Here is a 25,664-nt window from a genome sequence, read left to right as displayed (position 1 = left end):
AACGTGTGCCCTTAATGCCGGCTTGATGCACCTAGGTGTATTGTAGGCCATCAGGAGCTTTACTTAAGATGTTTGACCTTGGACAGAATATTTCAAGTAGGTTTTCACCTGTAAGTAAGGAATTGCTGCATGTGGTTTCACTGCAAATGTACATTTTGCAGACCTATTTAGCCATAAATGTTGGATCATTGGATAAATGTATTTTTGGTAGATTGAAATTTCTTCTCTTGTTGCAAATTCCTTTCTTCAGCTGGCAACAATCTAATCACTGTGCTTCCTCTGAGTGAGGACCTGTGGGTACTTTGAATAGAATTTCTGTCATGTGCCCAAGCAAAGATCTAAACTTCAACAGAGTTTTGAAGTTTTTATTGCTAATTCAGTGTCAAAAAGAGAGACAATCTTAAGTACTTTTCATTTGTTAATGTTAATTGAGAAGTTAAAGGGAATAAAACCTGATGTCTTTCCTGATCTGATGGCTCAGTTTAGGATTCTGAAAGAAGTTATCAGAGAAGTAGTGGCTATATTATTGAAAGTTAGCAAGTATAACTTGGTTATTGAAGAAAGGAAGGATAGAAAACTACGGCCCAGCTAGCCTGATCCAGCTCTTAGGAGAATAGAGAAATATATTAATTAAGTGGGAACAGGCACCTAGAAATCAAAATATGATTGGGGCAGAGTTGGTATAGTTTTAAGAGAGAAAATAGTACTTTAACAAATCCTAAAACATTTCAAAAGATAAAGCTCACTTCATAGATAAAGAGCTATGTTTTGAACACTTTATGAGGCAGAACGTCAAGGGGCCTTAAATCTTGATAGAACTAAGGTGAGGAATTTTTCTCCAAAGGGTTTTAACTTGGAGTTCCTATGACAGTGCATTGGATCCTTAGTCAAAATGTCAAGATTGACGTAAAGGATCAGGAATGATTTTATTGAACAGTGGAGCAGGGTTGCAGGACCACCTATACTAGACCTTTTCTTTATTTTAATAAATTTCAGGGCTTAAAGAGGAGGATGGAAACATTGTGACTGAGGCTTGAGGAGATGAGCCTTCTATTATAAGGCTTGTTAATGTTTTCTGTTTTACTCGTGACCTATACTGGCATGAAATTCAATACCTGCTTAAAAGCTTGGTGTCATGCTTCATTGCCATTAATAGCAAAGTGTGATTGCATGCTGCTAGTCTTAAACACAGCTATGAAGTTCAACCTGGTACAATTTGATGAGTGCCTTGGGATTCTCTTGCAATTTAGTTAAAACAAGGAAGTTACTACCTACATACATCAAAGTTGCTGGTGAACGCAGCAGGCCAGGCAGCATCTCTAGGAAGAGGTACAGTCGACGTTTCAGGCCGAGACCCTTCGTCAGGACTAACTGAAGGAAGAGTTAGTAAGAGATTTGAAAGTGGGAGGGGGAGGGGGAGATCCAAAATGATAGGAGAAGACAGGAGGGGGAGGAATGGAGCCAAGAGCTGGACGGGTGATTGGCAAAGGGGACACGAGAGGATCATGGGACAGGAGGTCCGGGGAGAAAGCCGGGGGGGGGGGGAACCAGAGGATGGGCAAGGGGTATAGTCAGAGGGACAGAGGGAGAAAAAGGAGAGTGAGAGAAAGAATGTATTTATAAAAATAAATAACAGATAGGGTATGAGGGGGAGGTGGGGCATTAGTGGAAGTTAGAGAAGTCGATGTTCATGCCATCAGGTTGGAGGTTACCCAGACGGAATATAAGGTGTTGTTCCTTCAACTTACTACCTACTCTGGTGCTGTGGGTAATATTTTCTGCATAATCAACATGATTTATTTATATTAAAATTGATCTATTGTACTCTGGTACAGATTCAAAGAATATTGTAATTTTAAATAGCTTGTTCATTTAAGACCCTTATGAACTAAGAAATCATTTAGAATTATAATGATTTTCCAAATATTGCTTTGGTAACTACTATTCAATATGGAGAACAAATGTTGAGAGACAAGCGTTAATCTTTGATATCTGTAATTTCAAAGTTCAAGGTAAAATTCATTATCAGAGTACATACGTGCAGCACATACAACCCTGAGATTATTTTCCTAATTTGTTAATCTATTCAATGCAACTTGATGGAAAGCATTTATTGTACCAAGCTGCGGAATTCGGTGTGGTCTTCTGCTGCTGTAGTCTATCCACCTCAAAAAGGCTCAGCATATTGTCTGTTCAGAGATGCTCTTCTGCACACCACTGTTGTAACATGGTTATTTGAGTTACTGCTGCACTCCTGTCAGCTTGAACCAGTCTGACCATTTTTCTCTGACTTATCTCATTAACAAGGCATTTTCACCCACAGAACCACTACTTGCTGCATGTTCTTTGTTTTTTACACCATTGCTCTAGAGACTGTTGTGCATAAAAATCCAGGAGACCAGCAGTTTCTGAGATACTCACCCTGTCTGGCACCAACAATCATTCCATGGTCAAAATCACTTTCATCACATTTCTTCACCATTCTGATCTCTGATCTGAACAACAACTGAACCTCTTCCTCAAGATGGTGCCGATAAGTGTTGACTCTTTGTGTGCACCTCAGATGGAAGTCATCAAATATTCCCATTTAGAACCAGTACAGCTAAAATTCAGTCATAGCCATGGGTACTTCATTAAACAACAACATTTTAAAATGTTAAAATGTATATATTGATCCTCAAAACTGATGAACCCCAAGCGACAGATTCAGGTTGTGAGTGCAGTTCCCATTTAAGGAAACAGAAGCGAAGAAGGTGTGCTGGGCTGCAGGCACGGTTGAAGTGCAGAGGCCTTATACCCCCATTCCCGACTGCCCTGCTGGCAAATGTACAGTCTCTGGAAAATAAAACTGAAGACCTCAAAGCAAAACAGGGATATCTGGAAATGCTCTGTACTTTGCTGCACAGAAACATGGCTCACCTCTGCCATTTCAGCCCGACTTCACTGTTATCTGAAAAGACAGGTCAGTTGAGTCTTTTAAAGGTAGAGGAGGAGGAGTCTACTTCATGATTAACTCATTGTGGTGCACAGATGTGATGGTTTCATTCTCAGTCCTGCTCACCCAACCTGGAACATCTAACGGTCACTTGTCACCCATTTTATCTGCCAAGGAGTTTTCTGCTATCATCTATAGCGGTGTACATTCTACCTCAGGCCAATGTCAGACAGGCACTGGAGAAGTTGAGCATCGTGATCAGCACTCACAAAAGAGCGCACCCTGTTGCCTTCTCTATTATTGTGGGGTATTTCAACTAGGCCAGTGTGAATAGGTCTCTGAACGATTACCATCAACATATCACTTGTGGAAACTGGGGAGCCAACAGACTTGACCACTTATAGCACCGTCAAGAACACTTGCTATGCCATACCTGTGCTTTGCAAAGTCCAATCATCTGGCTGTACACCTACTCCCGGCATATATGCAGAGACTTAAAGACTGCAGCACCAGTGGTAATGACTGAGAAGGTATGCTTAAAGGAGGCAGAGGAGCGCCAACAGGACTGCTGTAAGTTAATGGATTGGACAGTATTCAGGGATTCATCTTTGACTCTGAATATGTCACAGTTATTACCAACTTCTTCAAGACCTGTGTGGATGACTGTGTGCCTTTGGGAATATACAGAATATACCCAAACTACAAGCGTGGATGAACCAGAGGATTCATAGTTTTCTGAGGGCTGGATGTGTACAAGACTGGTGATCCATACGAGAAGTCCAGATGCTACCTACAGAAGGCTATTTAAGAGTGCGGGGGGGAGGGGTGGGGTGGGGAAACAATTCCAATTGATGTTAGAGACAGAATCAGATGCACGTCAGTACTAGCTGAGTTTGCAGGCCAATACTTCTTAGAAAGCAAAACCTAGTATCTTAAATGATTGTGATTCTTCACTTCTGGGTGAGCTAAATGCCTTTAATGCATGCTTTGAAAGAGAGAATAAAACTACACTTGTGTGATTCTTTGCCGTCTCTGGTGACCCTGTAACCTCTGACGCAAATGCCAGTGTCAGAACACATTTCATGACAGTGAATCCTGATGGTGTACCTGGTAGGGTAATGAGGGAGTTTTCAAGGACATCTTTAATCCCTTGCTGCTAGAGTCGGAGGGTCCCACCTGTTTAAAAAGGGCAACAATCATTCCAGGGCCCAAGAAGAGCATGGTGAGCTACTTCAATGACCATCACCCAGTGGCATTCACATCTGCTGTAATGAAGTGCTTTGAGAGATTGGTCATGGTCAGAATCAACCCCTGCCTAAGCAAGGACCTGGACCTTCTCCAAATTGCCTATTGCGCAATAAGTCAACAGTGGATGCAATCTCACTGGCTCTCCACAGATCAGAAATAACAACACTGGCAGACTTCATGGATATGTGCTTAACTCACTGTCCTATCTCTCTGCACCCTTGACTGTGTGGCTAGGCACAGCTCAAATGGCATCTATAAATTTGCCCATGATACACTATTGGCAGAATTTCAGATGGTGACGAGGTGGTGTGCAAGAGTGGGATAGGTCAGCTGCTTCAGTGGTGTTGCACTAACAATGTCAGTAAGACCAAGGAATTGATTGTAGGCTTAAGGAAGGGGAAGTCAAGGCACACACTAGTCTTTGAGGGTTTAGCGGTGGAAAGAGTGAAAGTTCCAAGATCCTGGGTGTTGCCATCTCTGAAGATCTCTTCTGAGCCCACTTGGAATTTGAGGAGCCTTGGTGTGTTACCAAAGCCTCACAAATTTCTACAGATGTACCGTGGAGAGGATTGTAACTCGTTGCATCACTGCTTGGTATGGAGGGGCCACTGCACCGGATGGGAAAAAGCTGCAGAAGGTTACAAACTCAGTCGGCTCCGTCAATGGCAGTAGCCTCCCCAGCATCGAGGACATCTTCAGAAGGCGATGCCTCACTAAGGAGCCCCATCACCCAGGATGTGCCTTCTCATTGCTGCCATCAATGAGCAGGTAGACAAGCCTGAGGGGACACACTCAACATTTTAGGAGCTGCTTCTTCCCCTCTGTCATCAGATTTCTGAATGGACAATGAACCCATGTACAATACCTCACTTTTTTCTTTTTTTTTCTTTTTTTGCACTACTAAAGTTTTTTATTGTAATTTATAGTTTTTGTGTATTGAAATGTATTACTGCCACAGGACCACATTTTTCCACAACATATGCCAGAGATAATAAACCTGCTTCTGATGTCTGCATGCTTTTATGCATTGAGTTGCTGCCACATAATTTGCTGATTAGATATTTACATCACCAGGTGTACAGTTGAACCTAGTAGGGTGGCCACTGAGTGTATAGTCTCTTTCGTTGTTATTTTCACTTGATGCTGTGGCTGTTTCTTGATGGATCAGACCTTGACTTACAGTCTGTAAGTCAGGGTGGGTGTGTTGAAGTGATTACTTACAAGCAACTTTCATGCAGCTATAATAGTTGTTTAGAATCATAGTGATTCAGTCAGAGAAAGTTTAACCTATCATGTTCGTGTCAACTTTTTGTTGGAACTCCTGCAGGTTTCCTTACATCCTATAAATGTTTCTTTTTGAATCCACTGCATGTTTTGTGTTGAGAATTTGTTGGTGATAAGTATTTTCACTGTTTTTAAAGATCTGCATTTTTTAATATATGCTTTCTGGAGAATTAAATGGTATCCCATTTAGTTAAAACTGTGACATATTTACCATTCAAAGTAACTTGTGATTTTATTTCCTGCTATACAATACAAAGGATGAATTTATACTCTGGTAAGTTGCTTGATTTTTCATGGTACGCCAATTCCTTTTGTTTAATCACAAGGCTCTTGAAGCTATAAATGTGGCTTTAATGCTTGTCTTCAAAGTTTTGTCTCTTGGAGGGTGTTTTAATTATAAAAGCTGTGGTTAAAGTTAAAGTCTATCCTGAGCCTTGCGGCCCATCAGGCCGGTGCTTATGCCGGTTTCTGTGACGTGAAGCGACTGAGAGTACGAGACCCCCCCCCCCCCCCACCTTGTATTTAGTAGTTGTATCCATGATGAAGATGTAATGCTGTGAACTTATGTGAATCAATGGGCAACATGTGCTGAGGTGGAGACTAGTTCATCTACACCTCTGTGTCAAGATGCTTTTAATAATTTCTGGGCTGCTGCAGCACCTTTTTGGCTTTGTCAATTTGTCATGCTTATGTTTTGTCCACTCTGATTTCCTTCATGACTTCAGCTGTTTAAAAATATTAGTTAGTACAAACACTGTTTTGAGAATTTTAACTCTTATTGTCATTGATTTAACTATCTCCTGTCTCCAGCTGAATATTTGCAGGACATTTGCATTCTTCTTGCTCAGGAGTTCCCAATCTTTTTTATGACATTGACCCCTACCGTTAACTGAGAGGTCTGTGGACCGTAGGTTGGGAACACCTGTTCTAGCACATCTGCCTTTTTTGTTTGACTTCCAGCATTCGGGACTTTTTTCCCTCTTGTTTACTGTATATCATTTCCTATGCTTCTGAGGGAGATATTTGCTGTTTCTAATGCGTATACTTATTAGAGTGCTGTATTTAAAATGTGACATTACTTGAATGATCTGAATTTATCTATACTCCATCACTAATACTGAAGATAAGAAATTTCCAAAATCCTAGGCTCTCCCCCCTCCCCCCTCCCCATTACAATACAACAACAGACATTTGGCCCAACTAGTCTGTACCGGCTCTTTGCAAGAGCAGTCTGTCTGTTCCTGTTCCCCGTGGCCCGGTAAAGATGCTTGTCCAGTTTCATTTTCAACACTGCAGTAGAATTGCTAGGCCTGGCAATGTATTAGGCCCTCATCAGTCACTGTACTTTTTCATAATTTTCCTCAATCTCTTCTAATTGTATTTCACAATGCTACAGGGGATCATATTTCTATCCTTTTTCCCCTCCTGTATTTATGTACATGCTGCTTCATCTTATCAATGTCACCTAAGAACTTTTGCTATCTGTTTCTATGGACAGTGGCAACACAAAGCTGTCACTCACAGTATTTTTCATAACTTTACAACTTTTTCTAAAATTATGGGCTACTTGTCAGGCATTCAATACTGAGTGAGCAGCAATTTTCTCTCAAAATATTGAGAAGATAAACATATTGTTATTGGTGCCTGTCACAATATCCATTCCTTAGACACCAACTCTACCCTTATCCCTTTGAACTGTTTAAAGCTGAATTGCACAGTTCATGACTTTGGTGTCATAGTTGACCCTGAGAAGTTTCAAGCAATCACCAAGACTTGTACCTTCAACAATGATCTTCTCAGTTCATTTTTACTGAAACTCTGTAGCCTCTTGTCTACTGCCTTCCCATCAACCTGAGATCACCCAAAATCTTGCTACCTTGTTCTATTTCATACAATAGTTTACTCATCAACCTTCTGGACACTTTGCTACATTGAGTCTCATTGAGTGCCTCATTTTGTTTTCAAACTCTATTGTGATGTTTCCATTTCCTGCCTTTGCAATGTCCTCAACATTGAGATATCTACTCCATCAACACCGACCTCTTGAGCACCCCTGGTTTGAGTTAGTCCACTACTGTACTAAAAACAGTGAACACACATCAAAGTTGCTGGTGAACGCAGCAGGCCAGGCAGCATCTCTAGGAGGAGGTACAATTGACGTTTCGGGCCAAGACCCTTCATCAGGGCTAAAAATAGTGACATCATTTGTCAATGCTAGTTAATTTTTTTTTACCAGATCTTTTTTCCTTTTTCTTTGGACCATAAGACATAGGAATAGAATTAGGCCACTCGGCTCATCAAGCCATTCCATCATGGCTGATTCTCCTCAACCCCATTCTCCTACCTTTCCCCCCGTAACCTTTGATGCCCTGATTAATCAGGAACATATCAAATGCTGCTTTAAATATACTCATGACTTGACCTCCACAGTTGTCTGTGGCAATGAATTCCACAGATTTACCACCCTCTGGCTAAAGGAATTCCTCTGCACCTCCATTCAGCATACACTCAACCTGCAAGTTAACTTTTAAGGAGTCATGCACAAAGACTACCAAGTCCCTTTGCACCCTAATTTTAGAATTTTCTCCCATTTAGAAAATAGTCTACCTCTTTATTCCTTGTACCAAATAATTCCTTGTACCATAGGGGTCAGTATTAGGACTGCTTTTTTGGATGATGGAATTAATGGCTTTGTGGCCAAGTTTGCAGATGAATCAAAGGTAGGTGGAGGAGCAGGTAGTGTTGAGGAAGTAGGGAGTCTACAGAAGGACTTCGACAGATTGGGAGAATGGGCAAAGAAATGGGAAATGGAATATACTGTAGGAGAAATGCATGGTCAAGTACCAAAGACCTGAATAATGGACCCGTACATATTCCTAAACAGAGGTTAGGCTAACTGACCTACAATTTCCTTTCTTCTGCCTCCCTCCCTTCTTAAAGAGTGGAGTGACATTTGCTATTTTTCAGTCCTCTGGAACCATTCTAGATTCTAATGCTTCTTGAAAGGTCATTACTAATACTTACACAACTTCTTTGGCTATCTCTTTCAGAACCCTGGAGTGTAGTTAATCTGGTCCAGGTGACTTACCTACCTTCAAACCTTTCAGCTTTCCAAGCACCTTTTCCTTAGTAATAGCAACTACACAGTCACTGTCAAATTTCTGGCTGTCTGTTAGTGTCTTCCACAGTGGTGTGAAATACTTATTAAGTTTATTGCCATTTCTTTGTCCCCCATTACAACTTCTCCATCGTTATTTTCCAGTGGTCCATTATTTACTCTCACCTCTCTTTTAATTCTTCGTATATCTGAAAATACAGGTTTCCCCAGCCATCCGAAGGTAGAGCGTTCCTATGAAACGGTTCGTAAGCCAGAATGTCGTAAAGCGAAGAAGCAATTACCATTAATTTATATGGGAAAAATTTGTGAGTGTTCGCAGACCCAAAAATAACCTACCAAATCATGCCAAATAAAACATAAAACCTAAAATAACAGTAACATATAGTAAAATCAGGAATGATATGATGTATACACAGCCTATATAAAGTAGAAATACTTTTCCACAATCATTGACGCACTGCTCTCCCTAGCGAAAATCTCACGCAAGCGCTCTCGGCAGAAACACGGCGCAAGCGCTCTCCAGTAACCTTTACGCTATGAAGCTGCCAAATCATACCAAATAACAGGTAAAAATACACAGCCGATATAAAGTAGAAATAATGTATGTACAGTGTAGTATCACTGACGGGAATCGGGAAGACTTCGAGCACACTGATGATGGCGTGTTAGGCTGAGTCGTTGGAGGCTGGGGTGGTGCAGTGGCCCCCACCCTCTGGGCGGCAACCCGATACCAATCCATGAAGCATGCAGGGGTACAGCGGTGGCCGGAATGCACTCAGCACATCTTTAAGAAAAAAGCCGAAATAAACAAGCTAATTAATTAGGTGCCGCCCGGTACGTAAATGTCGGCCCAGATCAGAGACAACGCAGTCGGCAATCGCCTCTGATCTGGGCCGACATTTACGTGCAGGGTGGCACCTAATCAATTAGCTTGTTTGCTTCGGCTTTTTTTTAAAAGATGTGCTGGGTGCCTCCCGGCTACCGCTGCATTCTTCGCGGATCGGTATCTGTCCGCAGCCCGGGGGTTGGGGTGGTGGGACACTGGGTTGTCGTCTGTTTCCATCAGGGCAGGCAGGTCATCTTCTATGACTATCTGCCTCGATGTCGAAGGTCGAGGTTCGTCGTCTGCTGTGGCTGATGTGGAAGGCTTGCTTGACTGCTTAGCCTCATGCATTTTTAGATCATTCAGTTCTTTGTAAGGACTAAAACCATCCTGCAAATATGCCCTAAACCGACGTACCCTTTCAAAATTAAAGTCGTACTTTATCATTGCAGCAAAAATCTCATGCAGTTGCTTCATGTTCAGTTCCTGGACGGCTTCACTTTCGGTCCATTCGCTACTGCATTCGGTTTTGATTGTTATCCTTTCCTCTTCCAATTATATCAGCTCTTCATCTATCAGTTCTTGGTCATGGGACGCCAAAATCTCTTCAACATCACCTTTGTTAACTTCCACAAGCCAAACTCACTTTGTCCTTACTTCGTTCACCATGATCGAAACGCTTAATTATGTCTAATTTTACGCTAAGTGTAACACCCTTACGAGCTCTTTTAGGCTTTTCTGATACCTTTGAACTCATCTTGCTAACGGATGCTCACAGGCACGTGTTTAAGCAGTGCCGGCGAGAATGCCGTTCCAAATCTGGGGGAGAGTGGCTGCTTGGGGCGCGCGCTGCTTTTTATCTTAACGGTGAAAACACCTTCTGTTAGTGAAAACAGGTAACTAATGTGGGTCTTTCGTAACAGTGAGGTTTCGTAAAGCGAACGTTCGAAAAGTGGGGGGGGACACCTGTATATAAAGTGTAAACAGCAATAAGGTTGGATATTGGACCGCATTTTACATTGCCCCTTAAATCCTGCTACTTTGTCCAACCCCTTGGTGGATTGTTCCAGTATTAGTTCTGCTTGAGTTTTGATCCTGAGAATAATTTACTTTGAATGTTATAATAGGTGTGTAACCTTGACCATTTATTATTTAGAATCCTCTACAAACGAATAGACAGTTGTACAAGTCATTTTGGGTTTTGTGCACTTCGCTTTGGAGAAAGAAGGGAAAAATTGACTTGAACAAGTTTTCACACAACCTGGTACTATGTACATATTTACAGCTGCATAAAGGACACAACAAAAAAATTTTGGAATTTGAATTTGTCACTAATAACCTTTATTTAGAAATCATATTGAAGACCTTAGAAGATGTTTTATTTCCAGTTCTTTTCTGCCTTCTCAAAAGAGGTGCTACATTAGTGTAGTGGCTATCACCATGCTATTACAGCTCAGAGCGTTGGAGTTTCAAGTTCAATTCCAACACCATCTGAAAGAAATTTGTGCCGTCAGTTTGTTTGTGCTCCAGTTTCCACCCACAGTATAAAGACTTACTGGTTAGCAAGTAATTGATCGTTGTAAATTACCCCGGCGTGATTTGGCTAGGGTTAAATTGGTGGGTTGCTGGTCAATGCTGCTTCCTGAACTGGAAGGACCTACTCCACACTACTCCTAAATAATGATTTTTTTTTTAAAATGACAATAAGATTGATCAATTAGCACAGTTTTTTTAACCTTCCCCAGAACTAAAGTATTTAATATTGTGATTAGAATAAATAAAACAGGAATTATAAAATATGTATTAAAAAACACAATTTTGTTCATCACTTTAAAAAAAAATTAGGGAAGCAATTAATCTGTCAGTTGAATCGCTGTGTCCATCATTTGGCTGTCCAACAAACTCTCATAGAGAAGGTGTATTTACTTGCTTACTTCACATCACCTCGGCAATGAATTCTATTTCAACTAAGGAAAGACCTGTATGTGACTTCATTTTTACTGTTAGATTTGTCTAAACTTTATGCTAGTTGTGTAAAAGCAAATATTGAAAAATGCATCAGTCTGTGGTTACCAATTAATTGAATTTTTATGCATAGGTAATCTGCATTAAATATCAAGTGTACTTAAAATCCTTTTAGATTTTTGGCACACCAACACACTCTCCATAAAATTCACCCATACATTTTTGGTTGACACTTGCTTTTTCATGATGTATGTAAGTAACTTGGATGTAAATACACGGGCCACAGCTGGATACCAAAATTGGTAGAGTGGTTGAAGATGAAGAAAGTTCTTGATGATAGAAAGATATCAATGGACTGGTTAGATTGTCAGAAAGGTTCAAAGGAAATTTTTCCTAGAGAAGTGTGATATAATGCATTTGAGGAGAGAAAAGAACACACAAATGGAAAATAATATGTAGAATAGAATAGGGACCTTGTCATACATGTCCATTTAACCATCAAGGTTGCATATAAAATTTGTCAAGAAGGCATAAGGACATTACTGGTCAGAGCAGAAAATGTAAGAACAAGGAGGTTGTGCTAACACAGTAGAAAACATTAGGTTAATGTTATGGGCAAAATTTTAATTGTAACACCGTAGGAAAGTTGTAATAGCACCAGAGGGGTAACAAGGAAAATCCATAAGTATGCTGCGAGGGCTGGGGAATTGTCAGGTGGGCATGATGCCCACACCAGAATCAGCTTTCCTTCCTTTCCCCTCCTCCCCTAAGTAGAACACAGATTTGTACTGGAGGTATATAAAATTACCCAAAGCCTAGAAGTGGTAAATGGGATCTATTTCCCTCAGCAGAGAGGTCATTTATAGGTGACATGCATTTAAGCTAATTGGTAGAAGGTTAGAAAAAAAAGTTTAAAAAAAAATTCTCACACACAACTGCCAGGGCTCTAGAATTCACTATACTGAAAGGGTGGTAGAAACAGCCATGTGACTTAAAATGTTCCTGAAGAGTCATAACCTACAGGCGAGGTTCCAGGAACTGGGAAGTGGGATTAGTCTAAAGTCTACATTTAACTGAATAGCTCTCTGTGGTTTTTGATGCACAAAATCCTTGTGTTCCTTGTGTTCTGATAATCTTCCCTCTAAATACATCTCTGTTGTCCTCAACTACTCCTTGTAAAGAAAAGTGCTTTCTAATTCAACTTGGAGAAGTTTCTCTCTTCTATAAGCAGAAATTGAGCTCCTAAATCAGCCAGTATGTATTCAGCTTTTTTTAAGACCATAAGACATAGCAGAATTAGACCATTGAGTCTGCTCCGCCATTCCATCATGGCTAATCCTGAACCCCACTCAACCCCCATACACCTGCCTTCTGTCCATATCCTTTGACGTCCTGACCAATCATTTTCCTTTGTTAGTATTTTAATTACTGCGAACCTTGCACTTATGTAAGAGAACATTGTGTTCCATGAAACAAAAGCAACTTGCGGTGGGTGCAAGTTATCTGAAATAGGAGTCAGCAGGTCAAATGTCTTCTGAGATCACAGAAACTTAATGTTTTATGTCTGAGATGTTTCATGAGATCTGACCAGGTGTGTATCTCCAATATACTGTGTCATTGTAATGGTCGTCTTGGACTTCAATGTAGTAAGCCATTAATAAACTGATGAGTTTTTCAGTTTTCTTGAATATTTTGCAGTGCTCATATGTTTCTTTATTTTTATTGCTTTTCAGGACTTCATTGTAACAGTAATTTTTGCCTTCTTGTGGTTGGTCAGCTCTTCAGCTTGGGGTAAAGGCCTCACTGATCTCAAATACAGTACAAATCCAGATGTCCTCAAGGACCAGCTTGAGCTCTGCAAGAGTGAGGCTGAGTGTACTCCTTCAGCTGTGTCTGGCATGGGAAGTTTGAATGTGTCTGTGGTATGTGCACTTGTTATTTAATCCTCCTGTTTCCTCTATTATTCTTGTTTGGTTTGCCCATAATGTTTCATGGGATACCCACTCATTAAAACCGACCTTGTGTTAAAGGTTATTACAATCAAAGATGAGTTGCTGAAAATCACCTTGTGGCAGACTTCTGGCTGATTTTTTTTCCTTTAGATACATAAAATCACACATTGGTGTTCTTCCAGTTGTGTTTTTAAAAAAGATCCCTGTCATGTCTTTCCTAATGGAAGCTTCATACATATCACATTCAAATGTTTTTAAACAAACAGGTTGAGAGTACCTGCTGGGATCTGTGAGATGCAGTGCAGCAGTGAACCCAGCCCCTTTTAAGACTCTATAGATTTGGATCCCATTTGTGTAGGAGGAATGGGGTGGGCGGATGGAGGGTCAGTGTCATAGCAGGAGACTCATGTGTCGTCGGGGAGGCCAGAAAATCTTTCGCTGTGGGCCCAAAGACCCGAGATCTTTGACATCTTCAGGCATAGAGTTCGTAAAAAGTGACAAAACTGATTTTTAACATCGTAAGCCAGTAGGTTGTTGTTATGTCTCCCGTTCGCTGTGAAAGTGGGGAACACCTCCCTCTCCCTTATTAGGGAGAGAGAGAACCTGTGGTTTGTTGAATGCCAGATGAAGTGCAATAGCCTTTAGGGTAACCGCAACTCTGTCTTTGCTGTCGCCTAGCTCATGCTTGTGCTTGGTAGTGGGTGCCCTTTTTTTTTGCTGGGGGGAAGGGGGGATCATTGCTTGCTGCTGCTTACGCGTGGGGGGGGAGCTGGGGGAAGGACTTTAGGGTTCTCATGCTTAACTGTCATTCATTCTTTGGGGCACTTCTCTGTTTTCGTGGGTGTTTGCGAAGAAAAAGTATTTCAGGATGTATATTGTATACATTTCTCTGACGTTAAATTGGACCTTTGAACCTTTAAAGCATCCATGGGAGCTGAGTTCTAATGAAGAAAGAGGGGTAGGAAAGACCAAGTGAGAGGAATGTGGGGGAGAGGGCAAAAACTGAGCCCGGATTAGTTTGAGAGGAGTCTGGGGAAGAGATGAGGCCCTGCTGAGATTGGAAGAAAATTAGCTTTGTCACATGTACAAGGAAACATTGAAATATATAGTGAAATATGTAGGATGTGCTGAAGGCAGCCCACAGGTGTAGGCATGATTTCAGTGCCTACTTTGTATGTCTTTGGAATGTGGAAGGTAACCAGAGCACACAGAAGAAACACATGCACTCACAGGGAGTATGTACAAACTCTTTCCAGACAGCGGTGGGAATTGAATTCCAATTTTACAGCTGGTGCCATAAAACATTAAACTAACCACTACCATTGGAGAGCAGTAGGAGTGCCTGGGTCCTCATGAATTTGAGAAAAGTACCAGAGATTGAGCCTTAGGATATTTAAATAAATATTCATTTTTAACGGGTGGGCAGTACAAGTTTATTCACAGTAAGGAAAACAGTTTTGAGTTGAGTAGTTCTAAGGTTCAGGGTAATGCTAAACAACCACAGAAAACTTAGGAGGGTGAACAGTTGCAGGTCATGATTCACATCGTTATCAATAACATAAAGTGAAAAAAGTCTAAGGCCCTGCTGGCAGAATTTCAGAATCAGGTTTAATATCACTGACGTATTATGAAATTTATCAATTTATGCATCTTTACCTCTTTCCTTGTCACTTATCACTGAAAGTGGAAGAAGTGCTACACCTGCCCATTCACTTCCTCTCTTATTTCCATTTAGGGCCCCATATAGTCCTCCCAATACTTCACCTGCAGATATGTTGGGTTGTCTATTGTATCCAGTGCTCCCAATGTGGCCTCTATATTAGTGAGACCCAATGTAGATTGGATGACCACTGCTTTGTCAAGCATCTTCGCTCCATCCACAGCAAGCAGGATTTTCCAGTGAACAACCATTTTAATTCCAGTTCCCAATCCCATACCAATATGCCAGTTTGTAGCCTCTTCTACTGCCATGATGAGGCCACTTTCAGGTTGGAGGAGCTACACCTCGTATTTTGTCTGGATAGCCTCGAACCTGACGGCATGAATACTGATTTCTCTAACTTCCAGTAATATTTTCACCCCTCCCGCTATCCTCTTCTTCCATTCCCCGTTCTGGCTCCATCTTACCTCTTTTTACCTCACCTGCCTTTGACCTCCCCCTGCTGCCCCTCCTCCATCCCTTTCTCCCACAGTCCACTCTGAGCTGTTCTTAGATAAAGCTGGTGTGGATTTGGCTATTTCCTGTGTGGTCACCATTGCAATTCAGGAAGTGCTGCCTGCTGTTATCTTCTGGGGCTTTGAGGTCCATTGCTATCTGATAACAAATTTCACATTTCATTGAGACACACATGAGTACTGTTTGCAGCTGGCATTGCTTATTTTTGTCCCATTCTAATCCACATTGGTTGGCAGCAGCAGAGGGAGAGTTGATACTAATCAGCACCATTTAGAATACACTCTTAATATTGGTGCTTAAAAGGCACTTCAGTTTCTCCTTGATTTAATACGGAACCTTTTACTTTCAGTACCTGGGAGTAGGAAGTTGCCAATTGGTTTCCTATTTCCCACGTAAACTCCATCATTCTCCTTGGAGGCTTGAAGTCAAAAAAGGTGTAGAATTTGTTTAGCAGCTTCCTGATGCAGGACAAAAACTAAAATCATAGATAGACTGTGCGTATGTTCCTCAATATTCACCAGGTTCCTTTCTTTGTTCAGAACCCTAAGATCTACCTAGCACATATTCCCATGATTGTTACTTTGCTTCAGAAAGCCACATAATCAAAGTCAAGTTTATTGCCCTGTGTACGAATACAGGTATGCACAGGTGCAGTGAAGGACTCGCAGCAGCATCACAGGCACATAGTATCAGATTCAGAACATTGACAAGCAAAACATAAATTGTACAAGAAGAAACACAATTAGAACAAAAACAAAAGTCACTTGTAATGCACGGTGGTCATAGTGTTGCTATACTGAGGTAATAATTAGGAGTGAGCAATTTGGTTCAAGAACCGAATTTTTGACGGGAAGTAGCTTTTCTTGAACCTAATGCCATTGGACTTCAGGCTTGCCAGGGTTTGCACAATTTACTATCAACAAGACTTTTAAACAGCTTTGAAGTTGCGGCTAATGGTGCATTTTTTCATGCATTGGTTGCCATTTGATGATTTGTATCTCCTTTACAGGTGTTTGGCTTTCTTAATCTGATTCTGTGGTGTGGAAATGCCTGGTTTGTGTACAAGGAAACAAACTGGCATGCCGAACCAGCACAACATCAGGATCCAGGGAATGTGGCACCACCAGCTCCAAGTTCGTAGATGGCAATTAAAAGATTGTTGAGGAGTGTGTTTACAACCTCTACAAATGATTCGTTTTGCTTATAACACTGCAGAAGCTTTTTGGGAAATTATCTATCATACCTGTTGTATTCACTGTTTGTGCTGTTGTATCATGTGCCTTTTTGGAGCTGGATGAAGGAGAGAAGAGAAAAGGAACATGTGTAGTCCCATTTAAGTGTTGAGGTTTCCAGTGCAAGAATATTCAGAGGCATTGTCAATAATACATTTAGTGATCTCTTACATCACAAGTACATAATATAGTGGAGCCCTTTCAGAATATCTATTTTCTCCCTGGGTTGCTGTTCCCAGAAGAGTATTTATCATGTACACATACAATGATCATTCAGTGAATACTTGCCAAATACGCTGTTCTCCTATTTGAACTTGATGGCAAATTTGAAAGAAGATTTGTATGTATCAAACCATTATTGAATTGAGAAAATCTCTTTATTATGATGTACAATTTGATTATTAAGTACACAGTTGGATTCACGTGGTCTGCACTGTACTGAAAGCAATTTTTTTGCACAGGAGATGTTGCTCTTTAATGGGCTGTGCTATGAAACAATTTAAAACATCACATTAAAGAACACTTCCATTACATTATTCTGGGCACCATTTTTTTTTCTATTTCCTACAGAAATTATAAAGAATTGATGCCATGTGGCTTAATCTGTATGTTTTATTTTCATGGGTGTTAAATCAAAACTTTCTTTGCTTAATGATAAATGTCACCTTTTCAAATTTCATGAGTTCTACCCTAAGCTGGTCAAATTTAGTTTTAGTTGAGGGTAGTGGCAAATGTACTTGTCCTTATTGCTCATATTAATTGTGAATGATAAAATGAACGTCTGCCATCAACTTGAAAATATTTATAAATCCAGGTCCTTGCTTGTTTTTCACGTCACAATCTTAAAATGCATTTGCTTCTGACTGGTGCTGTTAGTCAGTGACTAAGAATTGCCTGCAAAATACTGAATGTATTTCAGTTTTTTTTAATCTTGCATACACTGCTTCTATATTTTATTTGGAGTTATGCTTTTGTTTGTTAATCCTCTGCCTAGCAGGAAGCTTGTGGAAGAATGAGCAGCGTGAAATAGGAAGAGAAAACACTGATTTGCCACAGTGCCTTATCGTTTCTTTCAATGTCACAAAAATTCCAAACATTTGCTGAATTTCCAAGATCTCTCATCAACAGACTCTGGCTTGCATTTTGAAAATTGAATAATCCATGTGATTTATTTGGCGCTGCTGAATTATGTAGTATTACTTTAAAGATGCACCAGATGCCAAACCTTGGTAAGCATTTTGACCTCTTTAAATGTATTCAAAGGCTGTTATTTAAGCATTTGAGGAAGATAAAATGAGCTACTGGTGACAAAGACCTTTTGTGTTTTTCATATTTGTTGCAGAAGCAGATTGGTTAATAGCACACAGTCAAACTTGTATTTTTTTTTAACTTTTATTAAAACCTGAGTTGTACAATTGCTATTTGTTTTTTTTTCTTTGCATTATTCGTAATTATTTCCATTCATGTGGGAATCTTGTTTTCCTGTTTTTTTTTCTAATTTTGAATTGCTGGGACATTGAATGTGGTGTGCCAAGTAAAAAATTTTTGCACATCTTTATGCAATATCTGATTTTAATACAGATAAATGAGAATTTGTGGATCTATTTTATACTGACATAAGCTTGTGAGTTTTTTTAGTTATCAGAAAGCACTACCTTTTTAGAAATGTAATCAGAAAGCAAAAGTCAATTATTTAGTGTTTCAGTGCTATATAAAGGATAATCATAAGGCAAAAGTTGCAGTATTTATAAAATGGCACTGAGCAACAGATACAAACACTCATTGTCTTTTAAATCTCTGAACAAATGCTTTGCATTGTTACTGCATTCCATTATTCAGAACGAGTTGGCTCATTTTTTTAATGAGCTCATGGGCTAACTCACAACATGGTGACCATGTCTGAAAAGTATGAGCTGAAAAAAATCTTCATTTTAAAGATACAGATTTTTGCATTTGCTGTCATCTCAAGGCAAGGCACATGATAATATCTCAACATATCAAATTAGAATAAACATCAATGCATCAAAAATTTTCTTGTTGCCCCTTGTAGTTGAACTCTTGCTAAGATTAAGTGTTGTTCTGCTGAGAGATGGCAGCAAAGGCAAAGAATAGCTGAATTCTGAGCATCAGCAAACTGGAGAGCAATGGCTTGAAAGTCATCTTCTATAAATAAGCTTGTAAAAAATTTAAGAGTGTAACTTCACGGTGCTGTTTTTAATATGCAATCCTGAGATTTAAGAGTATAGCTGTTAATGTGGAACTGTTTTATGATGCTTCAAATGTGTAGATTGCAAATGTGCAATAAGTGCTATTTGGATTTAGAAGGATACTAGTGTAAATGTTGAGCCTGTGAGAGGTTTTCCCCAAGACAGTTTTATTCCAAATCTTCTTGTCCAATTGAGATTTAATTTTACCACTTGCAAAATCTACCCGAGCTTCTGCAACTACTTGAGTAACCATATTTGTTTTGTTACTGTTGCACGAACCAGGTTATGGTGAAAAGCTTGTCTTGCATATAGTTTATAATAGATCAATTCAATATACAGTGCACTAAGCTTGAATAAGGTAAGACAATAACAATGCAGAATAAAGTGTGAAAGCTACTGAACAAGTGCATTGCAGGCGACCGATAAAGTGCAAGATCATAGATTACGTATCTTATAACACAAGAGGTTCATTCAAGAACCTATGCTTAAATCTGGTGATATGTGCTTTCAGGCTTTTGTATCTTCTACCCAATGGGAGTGGGGGAAAGGTGGAATTTCCAGGGTGGTTGGGGTCTTTGATAATACTGGCTGATTTATTGAGGCATGAGAAGTAAAGGCAGAGCCCATTGAGGGGAAGCTGGTTTCTGTGACTTGTTGAGTGGGTCCACAGTTCTCTGCGGTTTCTTGCAGTTGCATGCAGAGCAATTGCTACACCAAGCCATTATGCATCCAGACAATGCTTTCTATGGCTCATTGATAAAATTTGGTAAGAGTTAAAGGAGGCGTGCCGAATTTCTTTCACCTCCTGAGGGAGTAGGGGTATTGGTGAGCTTTCCTGGCATTGACATTAATGTTGTTGGACAAGGACTATTGGTGATGTTGTCAACCTCAAGACTGTTGGTGTAAATGGAATGCGTGCACCAGTACTCTTTCGGATGTCTGCACCCAGATCTGTTGGCCTTGGGGGAAGGTTGTCGTGACACCATACACTAAGCTCTAGCTTCTTCCTGTACTCTGACCCACCAGTATTCGAGATGCAGCCCACTACAGGGTCAGGTGGTTATCTGATTTCAAGCAGGTCTTTTAAAATTTGCAAGTTTTTCTATATTCATACCCCATTGCCTAGCATCTGAAATTGCATTTAGGCCAGATCAGGGAAGAGTTTCTTCTACAAAAGTAATTGTTGAATTAGTTTTTTTAATAAAGTAGCAGATTTGAGATGATAATTGCTGATGATTACTGATCATTTTATTGAATTTAAATCCCCCAGCTACCGGGGTAGAACTTAAACTCCTCTCCCTGGAAATGAATTATTAGCTCAGTCCTCTGGATTCTGATGCAGTAGAAGAGCCAATATGCTTGTTGGTATTGCATGACTGTGCAATTGGCTTTCACATTTCAAGTGGACTGGATGGCCTCCTATGCAGCAGTGAACATCTATTATTCCAAAGCTGTCGAAGATACAATATGCATGGGACTTGCTGTCTGCCAGAGTTATCTCATGTGCTCCTTTCTTACTAGCTGCAATAGGAACATTAGAGTAGTGTTTAAACACCTCACTTCATGTAGTTTCCCTGATCACAAGGAACTTAGAACATTGTATATATACCTGTCTCAGATTTTCATCTTTGGGCATGTAGCCTGGAAAGACACGGGGAAGTCAACATTTGCAGTTTGTGCGCTTTTATTTTTTTAATTAATTAAATCAGTTTTCAGCGAGTGCACTTAAACTTATGGAAAATCAAAATAGTCTAAAAATCATTCAAAGGTTTTCTGTATTGTACTGAGAGGAACTTGAAGAGCACTGTAATGCACACAATGCAGTAGTAATTCAGCAGGTCAGACAGCCACCTAAAGGGGAATGGACAATTACCATTTTGGCTGAAACCTTTCATCAGTATTGGGAAGAAAGGGGAGAAGCCAGAAGAGTGGTAACTTGTAATTAATCTGAGCATGGATTAAAGGGCAAAATTGAAATCAGTAACTCCAGATAATATGCACAATAAAGAAAGAAGGATGCAAATAGATAATACAGCTAGAAGAATAATATGTGAAGTCTTGTTCATTGCCAGACCAATATATTTGACTTCAAGATGGTATAGATTTATAAGTGGTAGGAAATTAAGTAGGGGGCTAAAGGAGATTTTCTTTTACACATACACATAAAAGTTGCTGGTGAACGCAGCAGGCCAGGCAGCATCTCTAGGAAGAGGTACAGTCGACGGTTCGGGCCGAGACCCTTCGTCAGGACTAACTGAAGGAAGAGCTCGTATAAGATTTGAAAGTGGGAGGGGGAGATCCAAAATGATAGAAGACGGGAGGGGGAGGGATGGAGCCAAGAGCTGGACAGGTGATTGGCAAAGAGGATATGAGAGGATCATGGGACAGGAGGCCCATGAAGCAAGAAAAGGGGGAGGGGGGGAAACCCAGAGGATGGGCAAAGGGGTATAGTGAGAGGGACAGAGGGAGAAAAAGGGGAGAGGAAAAGAATGTGTATATATAAATAAATGGATAGGATACGAGGGGGAGGTGGGGCATTAGCAGAAGTTTGAGAATTCAGTGTTCATGCCATCAGGTTGGAGGCTACCCGGACGGAATATAAGGTGTTGTTCCTCCAACCTGAGTGTAGCTTCATCTTTACAGTAGAGGAGGCCGTGGATAGGCATATGGGAATGGGACGTGGAATTAAAATGTGTGGCCACTGGGAGATCCTGCTTTCTCTGGCGGACAGAGCGTAGGTGTTCAGCAAAGCGGTCTCCCAGTCTGCGTCGGGTCTCGCCAATATATAGAAGGCCACATCGGGAGCTCCGGACGCAGTATATCACCCCAGCTGACTCACAGGTGAAGTGTCGCCTCACCTGAAAGGACTGTCTGGGGCCCTGAATGGTGGTGAGGGAGGAAGTGTAAGGGCATATGTAGCACTTGTTCCGCTTACAAGGATAAGTTTCAGGAGGGAGATTGATGGGGAGGGATGGGGGGAATGAATGGACAAGGGAGTCGCGTAGGGAGAAATCCCTGCGGAAAGTGGGGGCGGGGGAGGGAAAGATGTGCTTAGTGGTGGGATCCCGTTGGAGGTGGCGGAAGTTACAGAGAATAATATGTTGGACCTGGAGGCTGGTGGGGTGGTAGGTGAGGACCAGGGGAACCCTATTTCTAGTGGGGCTGCGGGAGGATGGAGTGAGAGCAGATGTGCATGAAATGGGGAGATGTGTTTGAAAGCAGAGTTGATAGTGGAGGAGGGGAAGCCCTTTTCTTTAAAAAAGGAGGACATCTCCCTCGTCCTGACAGCAGATGCAGCAGAGACAGAGGAATTGCGAGAAGGGGATGGCATTTTTGCAAGAGCCTGGGTGAGAAGAGGAATAGTCCAGATATCTGTGAGAGTCAGTAGGCTTATAGTACACATCGGTAGATAAGCTGTCTCCAGAGATGGAGACAAAGATCTAGAAATGAGCTTTCCTTCCTCCACCATCAACTCTGCTCTCAAACGCATCTCCCCCATTTCAGGCACTTTTTGTTGGCTTTGTGGAACGATCTATGTTCCAAACCTATTCTAGTATCTGTCCCTCACTTTTCCTTCGCTACATCGATGACTGCATTGGTGCTGCTTCCTGCACACATGCTGAGCTCGTTGACTTCATTAACTTTGCCTCCAACTTTCACCCTGCCCTCAAGTTTACCTGGTCCATTTCTGACACCTCCCTCCCCTTCTTAGATCTTTCTGTCTCTCTGGAGACAGCTTATCTACTGATGTGTACTATAAGCCTACTGAATCTCACAGCTGTCTGGACTATTCCTCTTCTCACCCTGTCTCTTGCAAAAATCCCATCCCCTTCTCGCACTCCTCCGTCTCCACCGCATCTGCTCTCAGGATGAGGCTTTTCTTTCCAGGATGAAGGAGATGTCCTTTTTTTTTTAAAAAAGGGGCTTCCCTTCCTCCACCATCAACTCTTCTCCCAAACGCATCTCCCCCATTTCACACACATCTGCTCTCACTCCATCCTTCCGCCACCCCACTAGGAATAGGGTTCCCCTTGTCCTCACCTACCAGCCTCCAACATATAATTCTCCGTAACTTCCGCCACCTCCACCGGGATCCCACCACTAAGCACATCTTTTCCTCCCCCCGCCCCGCTTTCTGCAGGGATCGCTCCCTACACGACTCCCTTGTCCATTCGTCCCCCGCCATCCCTCCCCACTGATCTCCCTCCTGAAACTTATCCTTGTAAGTGGAACAAGTGCTACACATGCCCTTACACTTCCTCCCTCACTACCATTCAGGGCCCCAGACAATCCTTCCAGGTGAGGCAACACTTCACCTGTGAGTCGGCTGGGGTGATATACTGCACCCAGTGCTCCTGATGTGGCCTTCTATATATTGGCAAGACCCGACGCATACTGGGAGACCGTTTCACTGAACACCTACACTCTGTCCGCCAGAGAAAGCAGGATCTCCCAGTGGCCACACATTTTAATTCCACGTCTCATTCCCATTCTGATATGTCTATCCACGACCTCCTGTACTGTAAAGATGAAGCCACACTCAGGTTGGAGGAACAACATCTTATATTCCGTCCGGGTAGCCTCCAACTGAACACTGAATTCTCAAACTTCTGCTAATGCCCGACCTCCCCCTCGTATCCTATCCATTTATTTATTTATATATACACATTCTTTTTCTCTCTCCTCTTTCTTCCTCTGTCCCTCTCACTATACCTCTTTGCTCATCCTCCGGGTTTCCCCCCCTCCCCCTTTTCTTGCTTCATGGGCCGCCTGTCCCATGATCCTCTCATATCCCCTTTGCCAATCACCTGTCCAGCTCTTGGCTCCATCCCTCCCCCTCCCGTCTTCTCCTATCATTTTGGATCTCCCCCCTCCTCCCACTTTCAAATCTCTTACTAGCTCTTCTTTCAGTTAGTCCTGAAGAAGGGTCTTGGCCTGAAACGTCGACTGTACTTCTTCCTAGAGATGCTGCCTGGCCTGCTGCATTCACCAGTAACTTTTATGTGTGTTGCTTGAAATTCCAGCATCTTCAGATTTCCTCGTGTTTTCTTTTACACAAAGTGTTTTGTAATCTAGACTGTAATATCTTTATTAGATGGTGGAAACAGGTTTTTCAACAATCTTTAGACCATAAGCTATAGGAGCAGAACTAAGTACATTTGGCCCATAAAGTCTGCTCTGCCATTTCATCATGGCTGATCCATTTTTTTCCCTCAGCCCCAAACTCCTGCCCCCCATATCCCTTCATGCCCTGACCAAACAAGAATCTATCAACCTCTGCCTTACATCTACCCAATGACTTAGCCTCTACAACAGCCTGTGGCAATGAATTCCAGAGATTCACCACTCCATGGTTAAAGAAATTTCTCCACATCTCTGTCTAAAAGGCACCCTTCTGTCCTGTGGCTGTTCTCTGGTCTTAGACTCCACCACTAAGGGAAACCGCCTCTCCGTATCCACTGTATCGAGGCCTTTCACCATTCAATAGGTTTCAATGAGAACACCCCTCAATCTTCTGAATTTCAGTGAGTACGGGACCAGAACCATAAAATGTTCTTCATATGACAAGCCTTTCAATCCCAAGTTCATTTTTATGAACTTCCTTTGAACCCTCTTCAATATCAACATATCCATTCTTAGAAAAGGGGCCAAAACCTGCTAACAATACTCCAAGTGAGGCTTCATCAGTGCTTTTTAAGCCTCAACATTACATCCTTACTTTTATATTAGTCCTCTTGAAACGAATGCTAACATCACATTTGCCTTCCTCACCACCGACTCATTTTTGGAAATCCTGCATGAGGACTCCATTTGCAACTCAGATTTTTGAATTTTCTCTCCATTTTCAAAAATAGTCTATGCTTTATCTCTTCCACCAAAGTGCATGACTGTACACTTCCTGATATTGTATTTCATCTGCCATTTCTTTGCTCATTCTCCTAATCTAAGTCCTCCTTTCTCAAAACTACATGCCCCTCCTCCAATCTTGGTATTGTCTGCAAACTTTGCCATTAAATTATCAATTCCATCATCCAAGTCATTGACATATAACATAAAAAGAATCGGTCCCAACACAGAGCCCTATGGAATACCACTCATTACTGCCAGCCAACCAGAAATGGCTCCTTTTACTCCCACTCTCTGCCTCCTGCCAATTAGCTACTGCATTATCCATGCTAGAATCTTTCCTATAATACCATGGACTTGTAGCTTGTTAAGCAGCTTTGTGTCGCACTTTGTCAAAGGCCATCTGAAAATCCAAGTACACGCCCTCCACTGATCCTCCTTTGTCCATCAACCATGCTGACCATGGCTTATTTTATCATATGCCTCCAAGTACCCAGAAACCATTTCCTTAACAATCAATTCAACATCTTCCCAATCACTGAGGCCAAGCTAACTGACCTATAATTTCCTTTCTTCTGCCTCTCTCCCTTCTTGAAGAGTGGAGTGACTTTTGCAGTTTTCCATTCCTCCAGAGCCATGCCAAAATCAATTGATTCTTGAAAGATCATTACCAATACCTCCACTATCTCTTCAGCTACCTCTTTCAGAAACCTGGGGGGTATACCATCTTGTGCAGGTGGCTTATCTACCTTCAGACCTTACAGTTTCCCAAGAACCTTCTGTCTAGTAATGTTAACTTCACACACTTCATGACCCCTGACACTATGGAATTTCCACCATACTGCTAGTGTCTTCCACAGTGAAGACTGATGTAAAA

General features: G+C 41.4%; 1 protein-coding gene across 1 annotated transcript in view; it reads left to right on the top strand.

Annotated features, from left to right (window-relative positions):
• Nucleotides 1–18,150, top strand: part of LOC140202715 (synaptophysin-like protein 1) — a 40,123-nt gene extending 21,973 nt beyond the window's left edge. Inside the window, exons 4-5 of the mRNA XM_072267926.1 lie at nucleotides 13,107–13,295; nucleotides 16,511–18,150. Coding sequence (XP_072124027.1) covers nucleotides 13,107–13,295; nucleotides 16,511–16,642 — 321 coding nt within the window. The 3' untranslated portion in view covers nucleotides 16,643–18,150. The remainder of the gene's footprint in view (nucleotides 1–13,106; nucleotides 13,296–16,510) is intronic.
• The last annotated feature ends 7,514 nt before the right edge of the window (nucleotides 18,151–25,664 follow it).

The sequence above is a fragment of the Mobula birostris genome, chromosome 9, assembly GCF_030028105.1.
Source record: "Mobula birostris isolate sMobBir1 chromosome 9, sMobBir1.hap1, whole genome shotgun sequence".
Taxonomy (NCBI): domain Eukaryota; kingdom Metazoa; phylum Chordata; class Chondrichthyes; order Myliobatiformes; family Myliobatidae; genus Mobula; species Mobula birostris.
The sequence above is the reverse complement of the archived record's forward strand: the minus strand, read 5'-3'. Positions and strand labels throughout refer to the sequence as shown.